Source organism: Oreochromis niloticus, linkage group LG5 (assembly GCF_001858045.2).
Source record: "Oreochromis niloticus isolate F11D_XX linkage group LG5, O_niloticus_UMD_NMBU, whole genome shotgun sequence".
NCBI classification, from domain to species: Eukaryota; Metazoa; Chordata; class Actinopteri; order Cichliformes; family Cichlidae; genus Oreochromis; species Oreochromis niloticus.
Window position 1 is genome coordinate 28,790,388 of NC_031970.2, and position 11,796 is coordinate 28,802,183.

Genomic DNA, 11,796 nt, shown 5'->3' on the forward strand with positions numbered 1-11,796 from the left:
TGTCATACATTAAACAGTACTAAATTTTGGAAGTCAAACAGGAACCAGACACTTAAATCAGTGGTAAAAATGTTTTATCTTCAACATCATGTCAACTGTATTTTTAAAAAAAGGAAGTCCAATGTAAGATGACAGACAACAATAAGACAATGATGGCTTTGAAATTTTAAAAATCTATGCAATATGTCAAAAGGAGAAGATGAATGAGTCTACTTTACAAGTCTAACTCTATCTTTCAAAACTCTAAGCTTTGGATTTTTGGTGATCTTGTTGTTGAAAAGTGCTAGCACTTCTTCCTCCTTCTTAAAATTCCTATCACCAGTGTAGGAATAGTAGGCAGCCAAAACCTGAAAAACATGAGCAAGCTTTTACTTTAGTGTTAATAAAAGATTATAGAGTTTTGAAACTTTAAGAGTTTGATATACAAATAAACAACTTCATCCTCATTTCATATAGCAATGAAAACACTTCATGGCTCACCTTCTTTCTGAGTTTCTTCACTGACATTTCCTGGTCAGGTGACTCTCTCAGTACTGCCTTGATGTTCCCCTTCCAATTAAATTTGCCTGATGAGAAACAGAAATCAGCTTTCAGTGCAGACACTAATCACCAAGGGTCACTTTCTCACTCTGAACAAAAGAGGCAACACTGACCTCTGCTGCCTAATCACGGACTAATCATTTATTAAAGCGGGGCAATCTCAAGTCATTGCTAGCTCCACCGTACCTTTAGTAACAGCTCGATCCTCAGTCTCTTCTTGATCATCAGCATCCTCCATTTCTTCATCAACTGGAAAAGGATGATAACAGAGTTATCTAATAAATATGAAATACACACACACTTTAGAACAAAAAAATAAACATAAATCTGACCAGACTTCACAAAGCTGCTGATGTAAACATCCTCAATCTATGCTTGAGTGTTAGAGAATACCTAAACTCAGTTTAACCATGACAGTAACAGATAATGTCTAGCACTTCAGAAATCTTGACTCACCCTTTGTTTTCTTGCTCGATGTCTCATTTTCAGTGCCATGGCTGTTCTCATCATCCCTGGGTTCTTCAGAGAGCTGTTTTCTCTTTCTGTCCTTTTTCTTTTTGCCCACCATTTCTTCCTCCAGCTCTTGTGCGACTGTATTTTCAGCACCTTTTGTAGCTTTCCCATTCTTCTGCTGTCGGGCCTCTTTGCGTTCCCGTTTGTTCAGTTTTTTCTTCTTCTTCTCTTCCTCAACACTTGGGTGGCCATTCGGCTCTTCTCTTCCATTAGTGTGCACTTTGACTTCAGCCGCTGTCTGCCGAGCTGGCTGTGGGGGCTCTGAAGCCTGTCAGACAGTGGCAGTTAAAGACAATCACCACAGCTATTGTAAACATGCTAGACTCTTTATTTTTATGGCATACTTGATGTTAAAAGGAGCAGTTTGCTTCCATTCATTTCCTGGTAACATTCAAATTTAATAAGCACACATTCACAGAAAAAACAAAAAACATGAGAACTAACAAGCCTAACTTACGTTATCAGCTGCAGCAAGTATATTCCACACTTCCTCCTGCAGACTGGGGTTTGGTATTTTGAGACTATTTTTCATCCAGTTCTGATGGGAAAAGAAAAATGTGACAGTAAATCAACATTAACATGACAACTGATTACTTTGTACAGTTTTAAGTAATACTAACCTGAAACTTGGCCTTCTTTCTAGGTACGTTATCGTAAGTACTGACTTGCTGGAGGACATCTCTTAGCTTTGCACTGACTCCAGGTTTGTTCATGGCTTCGTGGACTTTCTTCAGGAAAAGGACAAAGGTAGAACAGTTGGCTTTCCTAAGTGATCCAAAAGCTTTGCAGAGTTTTTCTTTTCTTTTCCTTCCCTGAATCTTACCTGGAGCCACTGCTGCTGTTTCACATCTCCTTTGTTTGTTTTCGCCTCGTAGCCTTTGCCTCCATACTTCTGATCTTCACTGATGCATTTAATGTGGGTTTTGTAGTCATCGCCCCTAGTACAAAAATGCACACAAATCGTTAGCACCGAGCCTGATCTAGCGCCTGTTAGCCTGGGGTAGCAGTGAACAGTCGTTAATTACCAGAAGTCTTTTCCACAGTCGATGCAGGACAGGACCTGGCAGCCCCGGCAGATATTTACATGTTTATCAACCTGAGCTTTTTTTAGGGACTCCCCACAAGCGTTGCAGGTGAAAAACACCATATTCAAAGACTCTCCTGTTTGGCTAGAGTGCGGCGATAACGGTCAAAACTGAACCGGCCTACACTCTGCGGTACTGACCTATAAACCGAAGTCGGTTAAACTCTCATGCGAAAGCTGAACGCATGTGACAGCGCTGATACGAGCTAACGTTAGCCAAAGAACGGCGGCAGACCCTGGTCCCCTAAAACTGTAAAACACTACAAAAACAAACCATCTCCTGGGAAAAGTGGAGGTCAAAACGGTGTGAGCCCACGGATTAAATCTGTTTCCTCAAAATCACATTTGAGCGCAAACGTTCAGCAGCTTCGTTATATTACAAACTTTTCCAAACACACATTAGGGTACCACTACCCAATCTGTACCGGAAACACGATCGGTACCACGCATGTGCGAAAGGCCACTACTTCCGCTCGAAGCATTTTACGGGGTCAGAATATCTGTTAAGATGTTAACAATAATAAGTTTCTCTTAAAATTTTTGCAGTAATGAAACATTTTAATATAATGTAGACAAAAACGAGAAAAAAAAAAACAGTTACGGATCAGGACTCCCCGATCCGTACCTCGCATGTGCAGATGTTCTCTTCTTCACCTGTTTCGTTTAATGGAAGTTTACTCCCCAGTGTACAAGGATACTGCCACTTGCTGACCGAGCGAATGAGCCCTGTTGTAAACTGAACTAGCGTCATTACAAATCGTGTTTGTGTATGCGTTAAATTTGATTTAGTGATAGTCGAGTGTGTTTATGATTGTCTGTGTGGAGAGGATTGATTGGAATAGTGATGATGATGTCCGCCATCACTGTCAATTGTCAGTAAACACTTAATCTGGCTGACGAATCTTCACGTGACATATTACTAAGTCTGTATTATTAATTCAATCTTCAACTCACTTAGCGAAGGTCTTTTGTTTTGCCATTTACACTTGTGCCATTTACACTTATGGATATGGTACAACAAATTTCCCACGTGTGGAACTAATAAAGGTTATCTTATCTTATCTTTGCCCATAATTATTACCACACTGTGTAGCATGGCAGGTTCCTTAGACAGAATATCATTATCAGGTGTCACGTGAAGATTCATCAGCCAGATTAAGTGTTTACTGAAAATTTGTAGATGAGGAGGGACATGCTCTAGGACACTACGATTTTTGCCAAAAATTTAATATCCAATGTTCTTAAAGTAAATTTAATCGGGTTGTAAAATTCCATTGTCACTTAAAAACATAGTCGTAAGTGATATAATATATTCTGACATCTCCCCCAAGTTAAGGTAGTTATATATAGATGGTATTCAGTTTTGTGATGTTAAATGCAATAATAAGTTTCTAAGATCTTCCTTAAGGAGTCTTTATTCTCCAAATTTATTTAGACGTAATTACATATTAAAAGATTTCCAAAAGGAAGAAATTGAAAGAATAAGAACTAATTATATCCCCTTCCCTATCCCTCCTAAAGGGAAAGAAGTCCAATTCAAAATTTTAAATAAAATTAACCCAACAAATACGCTCCTTGGTGATAGATTTAAGGTAGAAACTATTAATTGTGTATTTTGTGAAACAGAAGAGAAGGATTTGCACCATCTATTTGTTTTTGTGCAATTTTATACAAATCTTTTGGTTGGATTTTCATACCTGGCTTCAATCGAGTGGGATTCAAATTACCCCATGTACCTTAAATATGATATTGTTTGGAATGTTTCTGAAGGAAAAGAAAGTCAATTATGGTGTTAATGTTTTATTAATCTTGTGTATACAATATATACATAAATGTCGTTTTTTAAGACCAAACCAACCTTATTTCACTGGAAAAACGACCTAAACCTGTTGTTTAAATCTTTGACTTTAGTTAAAAAGAAAAAGGCTGCATTTTTTGTTTCCTTTTTGGAAGATTTTGATTTAGTGAGTTAATACTCTGTTAACTTTTATGACCCCGTCTTCTTTTAACCTTTGTACAAAGGTTGAAATTTGTATTTTCTGAATGTATAATATATGGTGCATTTTGTTTGTATGTTGATTTTGCTAAAAAACAAAACAAAACAAAACAAAACACCGGACCGTTTGGTCGCTACATTATTAGTCTTCCCTGTGCAAATGCAACCAAAGAAAAGTTCCGAGCAGGGTGGAAACGATCCTCGTGTAACTTTTTTAAATAAGTATGAACCACGTGGTTACTTTTAGCATGTCCTCTCCTTACAGTGACTTTAGCCGTTCCATTATTTAACATGGTATATCTGTATAATGGTTAACGATATTTATTAGCGTTTAGCAACTCGAAATTGAAGCTACACCAGGAAGTGACGTTTGTCATGCCTGTCGAAAAGTGACCTATCATCCAAATAAAAGTTGGAATCCTTTAATGTAAGTTTGACCCCCAACTTTATGGGCTAAGATAATATATAAGTCACAGTACCGAGGAGCAGTTCTCGATTTTAAAAGTAATTCATTCGGGATTTTGTGCTCAATCGATTTACACCGCTTAATAACATGGGTGGCTAGCGTAGCTTTGTAGCTAAGCTTAGCAGTTTGTGTCCAATTTTTGCATGGGTGGTCTTGCTGCAGAGGCACACTGGATTCTGCGCGGCTGTTGAATCCCATATGTCAATACGGTCTGTTCAAAACTGCTGTTAGCGCTTCCTGGCTCGCTGGCAGGAGAAATAAAAGGAATAACAGCTCTGGCTAATCACTCGTTGTTGTTGTCTGTTTTTAACTTGGGTCCCCTTAGCTCGCTTTTTGATGAAGACTTTGGAAGTGAGTGGTGGAGCCGCTGAGTAACCATGGACAGTTTGTCCAGCCACAGCTCCTACCTCCTCCAGCAGCTTCAGGAGCAGAGGATTCAGGGTCTGCTCTGTGACTGCATGCTGGTTGTCAAAGGTGTTTGCTTCAAAGCCCACAAAAACGTCCTGGCCGCCTTCAGCTCCTATTTCAGGTGCCATTATCTGTTTTGTAATAAACGTTAATCATACAGAGTTGCTTCAAGGTTTCCGGATGCATTAAGTATTACTCTGATCTTTTCAGGTCCTTGTTCCAAAATTCCCCCAGTCAGAAGAATGACGTGTTCAACCTAGTTATCCAGGATGTCAGTGGCATTGGCCAGATATTGGACTACATGTATACCTCCCATCTTGATATTAACCAAGATAATGTGCAAGCACTCCTAGATATCGCACAGTGTTTGCAGGTTCCGAATGTGCAGAGCATGTGCAATGCTTTCCTCAAGCCCTGTCCTCCGCCAGTGGAAATGCCTTCCTTTTCTCTCTCAGGCATGTTGGGTTCAGAGCATGACTGCCTGCTTGGAAGCAGTCTTCCTAACGATGTTGACCTGCCCTGTCCCTCTGAATCCCAGAGGCCTGGCTTCAGCAGTGACGTGGACCACACCAGAAGGATGCCAATCTCTGTGCCTAACAGCAGCTCACACTGTGAAATGGGTAGCAGCTCTCAGGCACCAGTAGAAAAGCAGCTAGCTCATGGTTACAAGCTCCGCAACTTCTACAGTAAGCAGTACTTTAAACAAAGTGCAATACAGAGCAATAGTGCAAATTCAAACCAGGGCCCTTCAGTGGTGGAAGAGCAGCAGTGTCAACTTGCGATAAGCCAGGCAGGCAACAGCACCCCTGTGAACTCAGGAAACACAGTTCAGCCTAATCAGTCTTCCATATCAGTGAGTGTGGACAGGAACCCTGACTCTTCTCTCACACCCTCAGATAATCTAAACACTCCTAACCCAGATTCCTCAATGAACAAGCCAGTGCGCCCAAAGAAGGCCGTCTACCTGAAGAAATATAACTATCTTCGGTCTCAGAAGGCTTTGGAGGAGATGTGCACTGAATCAGTTATTGAACCTGTCCTTAGCTGTTCAAAGGTGAGCCTTCAAGGAGAGACAGTGGTCCAGGTTCAAGCACCAGAAGCTCCTGTAGAAGATAGCACTGCAGCCAGAGATGAGGTTACAGACACAGCTGCAGATGCACAGCTTCCCAGTCCTCCACCTGTGAATGAAGAGGAGCAAAATCTAAAGCCTGTGCCGGAGCCAGCTCAGCAATCAGGACACAAGCAGTACTGCTGTGAGGTGTGTGGGAAGATCTTCAAACACCCGAGCAACCTGGAGCTGCACAAGCGCTCGCATACCGGTATTTCCTGATTTTAACAGCTCTAGAATCACACATTTAACGTTGAATTATAGGAATTAATTATAATGCTCTTAGGCATAAACTGATCTGTTCTGTTATAGGCGAGAAGCCCTTTCAGTGCAACGTTTGTGGAAGAAACTTCTCACAGGTATTTTCTTTTGTGCTCTTCTAATTTAATAGTTATTCTTAGATGTTCACATTAAACTCAGATGTCTGACAGATTCTGTCTTACAGGCTGGAAATTTACAGACACATTTGCGGCGTCATTCTGGGGAAAAACCATACATCTGTGAGCTGTGCGGGAAAAGGTAAAGTTATTTGGATTGATTTTCATTTGTCTTCTTGTGCCATCACCCTGTCTCTACTTTAAGCATTTTCTTGGTTTAACTGAGTTTGCCTTTACTAAGACAAAAAGTGCTTCCAAAGTTTTCCCAGACTTGATAATATTATTCTATCAGTTGTTCAACTTCACACAAAAATTATTGTAGTTGCATAACAACCTGCTAATGAAGAACTGCTGTGAGTAATTAACAAAGTGAAAGAAAATAGATTAAATAGTTGTTGTGTAGCACATAATATACTATAATATCAAATAAATACATGATATGATATTTTCCACTTACCATATATAGATATAGAGATATAGAGATATCAAAACTGATGATTTCTTTACTGTCCTTTATTATTCATCTGTGTTTTCCAGCTTTACTGCATCAGGGGATGTCCAACGTCATAAAGTGGTGCACACAGGAGAGAAGCCACATCTGTGTGACATATGTGGCCGAGGTTTGTGGCATCTCTCAGCACGAGCAATAATCTCCGTCACTCACTTGATAATACAACAATCTGGGAATTTGTAATGTCTTACTGCTAAAGTGAGCTCCTGCTGATGTTTAATAGTAGCTTGAGCTGCTTTTATTGAGACATGCATTTCTTGTTCCGTGTTTATTGTTCAGGATTTAACAACTTGAGCAATCTAAAGGAGCACAAAAGGACTCACGCGACAGACAAGACGTTCACCTGTGACCAGTGTGGAAAGTCCTTCAACACGCACAGAAAGCTTCTGAAGCACAAGGCCCGGCATGCTGGGGAAAAACCTCATAGCTGTGCCACCTGTGGTAAGTTATAATGTCACAATTTATTTTTAAAAATATTTTTAAGAGTCTACAACAGGCACAGTTATTTAACATAACTTTCGGCAATATTTCAGTAATAGAAAATCAAATTTATTCTCAGGTTGGAATAAAAAAAAGTCTGGACTAGAAACTTCCTAGCAGCCAAACTGTTAGGTGGAGCTCGACACTGCTTAGTTAAATAGTTCCCATTTTTGAAAACAAAAAACAGCAAAATGCACAAAAAAGAAAAATAATATTCAACTGCTAGTATTGTATTTTCTATACTTTGTAAATGCACTTTAACTACTTTTAGTGCAGTTAAATCAACACATTTTAGGGTCAACATGAAAGAAATGCAGATGTGATATGTGAACGTGAGATCAGAGATCTAATTTGACACGATATTTGGATGCAAACTTTAATGTGATATTTAGAATCCCCATTTACTCGTATGATTTCCTAAATATCACCAATACAAAAAATGGCTGTAAGAAACATAGTTTTAAGTAGCTCTACATAGCCTTATTATTAACACTTTGACCTTTGACATAGATTAATCTTTTGACCTTAAAGGAGAGGTCAGCTATGATATGATATTTTCAATACTGTTATTGTTCATCTATATGCTGACAGTAACCACCAAACTAGTTATAAGGCTTTTTATACATTTTCAACCTACAAATCATTCAGTTGACCTTAAAGACCTTGGTGGAAGTAAGCATAATTTTAATGCATAACATAACATAGGCTCCTTGGTGGAGGTAATTACCATTAACAATGTACAATTTTGCCACAAAGGTAGACCCAACACCAAAACAGCAGCTGTCTCTGTTCCCTTCACTGACATTGTTTCAGTCTTATAGAGCCACATTTTACAACAATTTGTACTGACACACTAGGAATCGACACTAGAACCAAAGTTGTTGCAATATTATTACTTTAGCTAACAAGTCCAGCTGGTCTTGGAATGCAATGGAAAGGCAAAAGCGTAAATGGCATTTACCTGCATATTCTTTAAGGCTCTTAAAACTTGTTTTTCTATGACAGCATTTTTCCCCATTTTATCACTGTTTAAACATGATTTGCACACGGTGTTATTCATTTGAGATTTCTTATGAATTAATACAGGGAAGTGTTTCATTGGCTCAGGAGACCTACAGCGTCACATACGGTCACACACTGGTGAGAAACCTTACATCTGCAATACCTGTGGAAAGAGTTTTACCCGGTCTGCCATGTTGAGAAGACATAGCAACATGCACTGCAAGGGGCCTCCAGTTGAGAGTCAGGTCATTGTCAACTCTGAGCAGACACATAGCGCAGATGGAGGCACGTCATTACCCAAAGCTGTCAGCCACAGTAAACCTGCTGCTGCCAGTGAGCAGCATTTCTCTGCTGTGATGCCCCACACAGAGTTAGAGAAATCCTCAGCGCCGGCTCCTTCGCCACCACAAGCAACACCACATATAGAGACTTCACCTCCCAGCATTCAACTGAGCCCAGGATCTACCCCGCTTCCAGAGCTGCGCTCCCTGGTTCCCCATCACCTCCTTTCATCCGGCCACCAGGAAAGAACTGCAACCCTATCTGCCACAGATCGTACGAAGCTGGCCAAACCCCACGTATCGCAGGAAGCGCCATATGGTCCGTATGTCGAGAACGGAAACATGCCAATAGATAGAGGCCCAGCGGGGAGGCCCTACCTGCCTCCTACAGACAATTACTGCAGTTCCCTCACAGGGACAAGCAGGCCCTATAGGTCCAGTGAAGGCCAGTTTATCTCTAGTGTAACTCTGTGGGGCCTAGCAATGAAAACGCTCCAGAATGATAACGACATGGAGCAGTAGCATGTCATGTCACACAGCATAGCCAGATCAGCTACCCAATGTACTTAAGTGACGTTTACTCAACTGAATCATATCCACCTGGATCATGAGGGACATCAAAAGGACTCCGAATCAGAAAGGACGGGGCCTTCTCTCTCGCTAGTCTGCTAAGTAGACTAGACCCGGAGAGCAGCTAGAACAGCAGCTTGCTTGAGACAAATGATAAACTGAGGGGCTGTACAAGACCCAGTATAAGATATTATCCTGAACTCTAAATCATGCAAAACTGAGGTCTGCAAGGCACTGATGTCGCAGTGCAACAGGAATTTTCAGGGCTCTGTGATTCAGTGGGGTTTATTGTTTGAAACTTTATTGTTCCAAATCTAAACATCCCAGGATGCATCATGCATCAGCTACATTCTTTCATTTGGTTTGTACTGCGCTGCACTTTAAGATATAAAGAAATGGGCTTGTTACTGATTAAATATTAGTGCAAGATCTCTCTGTGATATATTTATGTAAGAATTAAAGACCTACCCTTTCTGTATTGTAAGGTCTCAGTTTTATTTAAAAAGAAGACATTAACTTTCACAGCATTTTAGTTTTTCCTGTGTTCACTGTGTAGCAGGCGAGTAGCTATATGGGGAAGATATATTAAATTTAAAGTTTAGGGTCAGCTAAACAAATACTCTTTTTTTCTTCTTGTTTGTATAAAATAAAATATTAAATTTATCAAAAACATCACATGGAATAGCCTCCATCCAGCAATTCTAATAACAATAAGATACATTCACATGAATAAGCAAGTTTTAAGATGCGCTAATATTACTGGAAAACTGAATTTCAAGTGCTGTCACCATTAGGTTACTCAGTGTGCCACTGGAACACACAATTCAGTTATCATTCACTCATGAATGTTTGCTTTATGATGTAAACTAAACACCAATTCAGATCCTCACTGTGATTGAATAATACTTCAGCTGCTCAAGCTTTGACTTCAAACGATAAATGTTTGTAACGGCAATGACAAAAGTCATCCTGGTCATCCGTCTGTTTCATATTCATCTGTCCCTATAAATAACCCACTATATATGTGTATATAATTTTTTTTTTAGATTATAATGTCAACTGTAAAATTTGTGTATAACTAAGCTCTGTCCAAGTAGAAATGTATAAAGGTGCTCCATCCACAGCAGCAGCTTTACTGCAAAAGCCTGCAGTTGCAAGGTGCAATGCTTAAAGAGGACAACAGAGGGAGCTGTAAGATAGATAGCACAGTTAGCAACTGTAAATTGCAGTTGCAGAACACCAGCTGTTTATGACAAAACACATGTCAACAATTAATGCGCTGCAGAGAGTGCGTGTAATGAAACACCGGCCCAGTCTGCTCTCACGCACCGAGGTATGGGGGATGCTTAAAGGAACTGATTTGGTGTTATCCATCCTGTCGGTGAATGTTGATGACGAGACTTTCAAAAAGTGAGATTTCCACTCACCACACATCCAGTGAACACCAAGCATCAGTAAATATTGTGCAAACGCACTGCAGCGTGTCGGGTAAAAAGTGCACTGAGCTTTCTCTACAAGATAGGCAGCTGATAACTGGCCGTCATTGCCACAGTATACAGGCCCCGTTACTCCATGCCTGCTAGATAGGTTGCCTAGCAACACATAGGATAAATCTGTTATCATGGTGTTCATTCGTTGCCTTTACTCCAACTACGATGGGAAAGGGGCGCAGGCACTCTGGGTAGGGAGGTGTGCCTAACCGTGATGCACCTCTTACATCCTGAGTGGGGTGTCATGCCACAAAAAATAACACCTCACAGTATCCTTGTATCTCTCATGTAGCTGTGATATTAATAATTAAGCTTAGGATAGTGGTGTTTTTTTAAATAACTCACTTTACTTTGCTGAAAGCGGTTACATTTCACTACACAGAGAAGTTATTTAAACCCTGGTCAGCTTGAGTGCATTCTCACTTTACAGCAGATACCAAAGTGTGAGAGCGTGAAGAAATCCCGTCTGTCCTTCGCAACAGCAGACTGACCCTTTTTCCTAGACTATCAAAGTCTCCCAAACCTCCCAGTTGGTATTAGCAGGGAAATGGAAATTGTATTTAAACAGAATTTTTTTATGTTTATAAGCTGAACTGTAAACAATCAGAAAACCTGGCTTCAGCAGAAAATTCAACAAAAATGGCACAAAAATATAAAACACGGATTACATTTTGGATGTTTCTTTTTGCCTGGATGTTTACACAAGGGAAACACTTATGTCCACCTAAACCACCGTTCCCATAGAAACCTTGCTTTTCATATATTCATTATATGGCAATAACTACACTAGTTTGACTCTCTGCCAGCTAAACGAGTGACTTTGAGGGTGAATCCTCTCTGCTCATGACCCCCATTTCTCACTCTGTGTCGCTGCTTCCCTCTCCCCTCGTGCTAAAGTTAATCCTGATTATGTACGCCATCTAACTGGTGCAAAATGAGACCCAGCCTAATGCCATTTTACGCAGAAATG

The 11,796-nt window shown here is 40.2% G+C and overlaps 2 protein-coding genes across 3 annotated transcripts; one reads left to right on the plus strand and one right to left on the minus strand.

Annotated features, from left to right (window-relative positions):
• Positions 1-57: 57 nt before the first annotated feature.
• lyar (Ly1 antibody reactive homolog (mouse)) lies at positions 58-2,607 on the minus strand. The gene is made up of 8 exons (XM_005450307.3): positions 2,079-2,607; positions 1,877-1,991; positions 1,674-1,781; positions 1,511-1,591; positions 997-1,321; positions 727-789; positions 481-566; positions 58-347 (listed from the first exon to the last, which is right to left on the minus strand). The coding sequence occupies exons 1-8, from the start codon at positions 2,198-2,200 to the stop codon at positions 210-212; spliced, it is 1,038 nt and encodes a 345-aa protein (XP_005450364.1). The 5' UTR covers positions 2,201-2,607; the 3' UTR covers positions 58-209.
• A 1,718-nt stretch (positions 2,608-4,325) lies between these two features.
• On the plus strand, positions 4,326-9,814 carry zbtb49 (zinc finger and BTB domain containing 49). 2 transcript variants are annotated; one of them, XM_003442765.4, is made up of 8 exons: positions 4,326-4,560; positions 4,925-5,128; positions 5,218-6,326; positions 6,428-6,474; positions 6,561-6,634; positions 7,030-7,112; positions 7,283-7,444; positions 8,570-9,814. In XM_003442765.4, exons 2-8 carry the CDS (start codon positions 4,977-4,979, stop codon positions 9,286-9,288), a joined length of 2,346 nt encoding a protein of 781 aa, XP_003442813.1. In that variant the 5' UTR covers positions 4,326-4,560; positions 4,925-4,976; the 3' UTR covers positions 9,289-9,814. The 2 variants fall into 2 exon arrangements, with proteins under 2 accessions (XP_003442813.1, XP_019214278.1); XM_019358733.2 differs by lacking the exon at positions 4,326-4,560 and adding an exon at positions 4,584-4,808.
• Positions 9,815-11,796: the final 1,982 nt, after the last annotated feature.

Coding starts and splice junctions, on each gene's coding strand:
- lyar (XM_005450307.3), bottom strand. CDS start 2,200: ATGGTGTTTTTCACCTGCAACGCTTGTGGGGAGTCCCTAAAAAAAGCT. Junction 1,782..1,876: donor AACAGCAGCAGTGGCTCCAG/GTAAGATTCAGG, acceptor CTTTTCCTGAAG/AAAGTCCACGAAGCCATGAA. Junction 567..726: donor GGATCGAGCTGTTACTAAAG/GTACGGTGGAGC, acceptor GTTTCTCATCAG/GCAAATTTAATTGGAAGGGG.
- zbtb49 (XM_003442765.4), top strand. CDS start 4,977: ATGGACAGTTTGTCCAGCCACAGCTCCTACCTCCTCCAGCAGCTTCAG. Junction 6,327..6,427: donor GCACAAGCGCTCGCATACCG/GTATTTCCTGAT, acceptor GTTCTGTTATAG/GCGAGAAGCCCTTTCAGTGC. Junction 7,445..8,569: donor TCATAGCTGTGCCACCTGTG/GTAAGTTATAAT, acceptor GAATTAATACAG/GGAAGTGTTTCATTGGCTCA.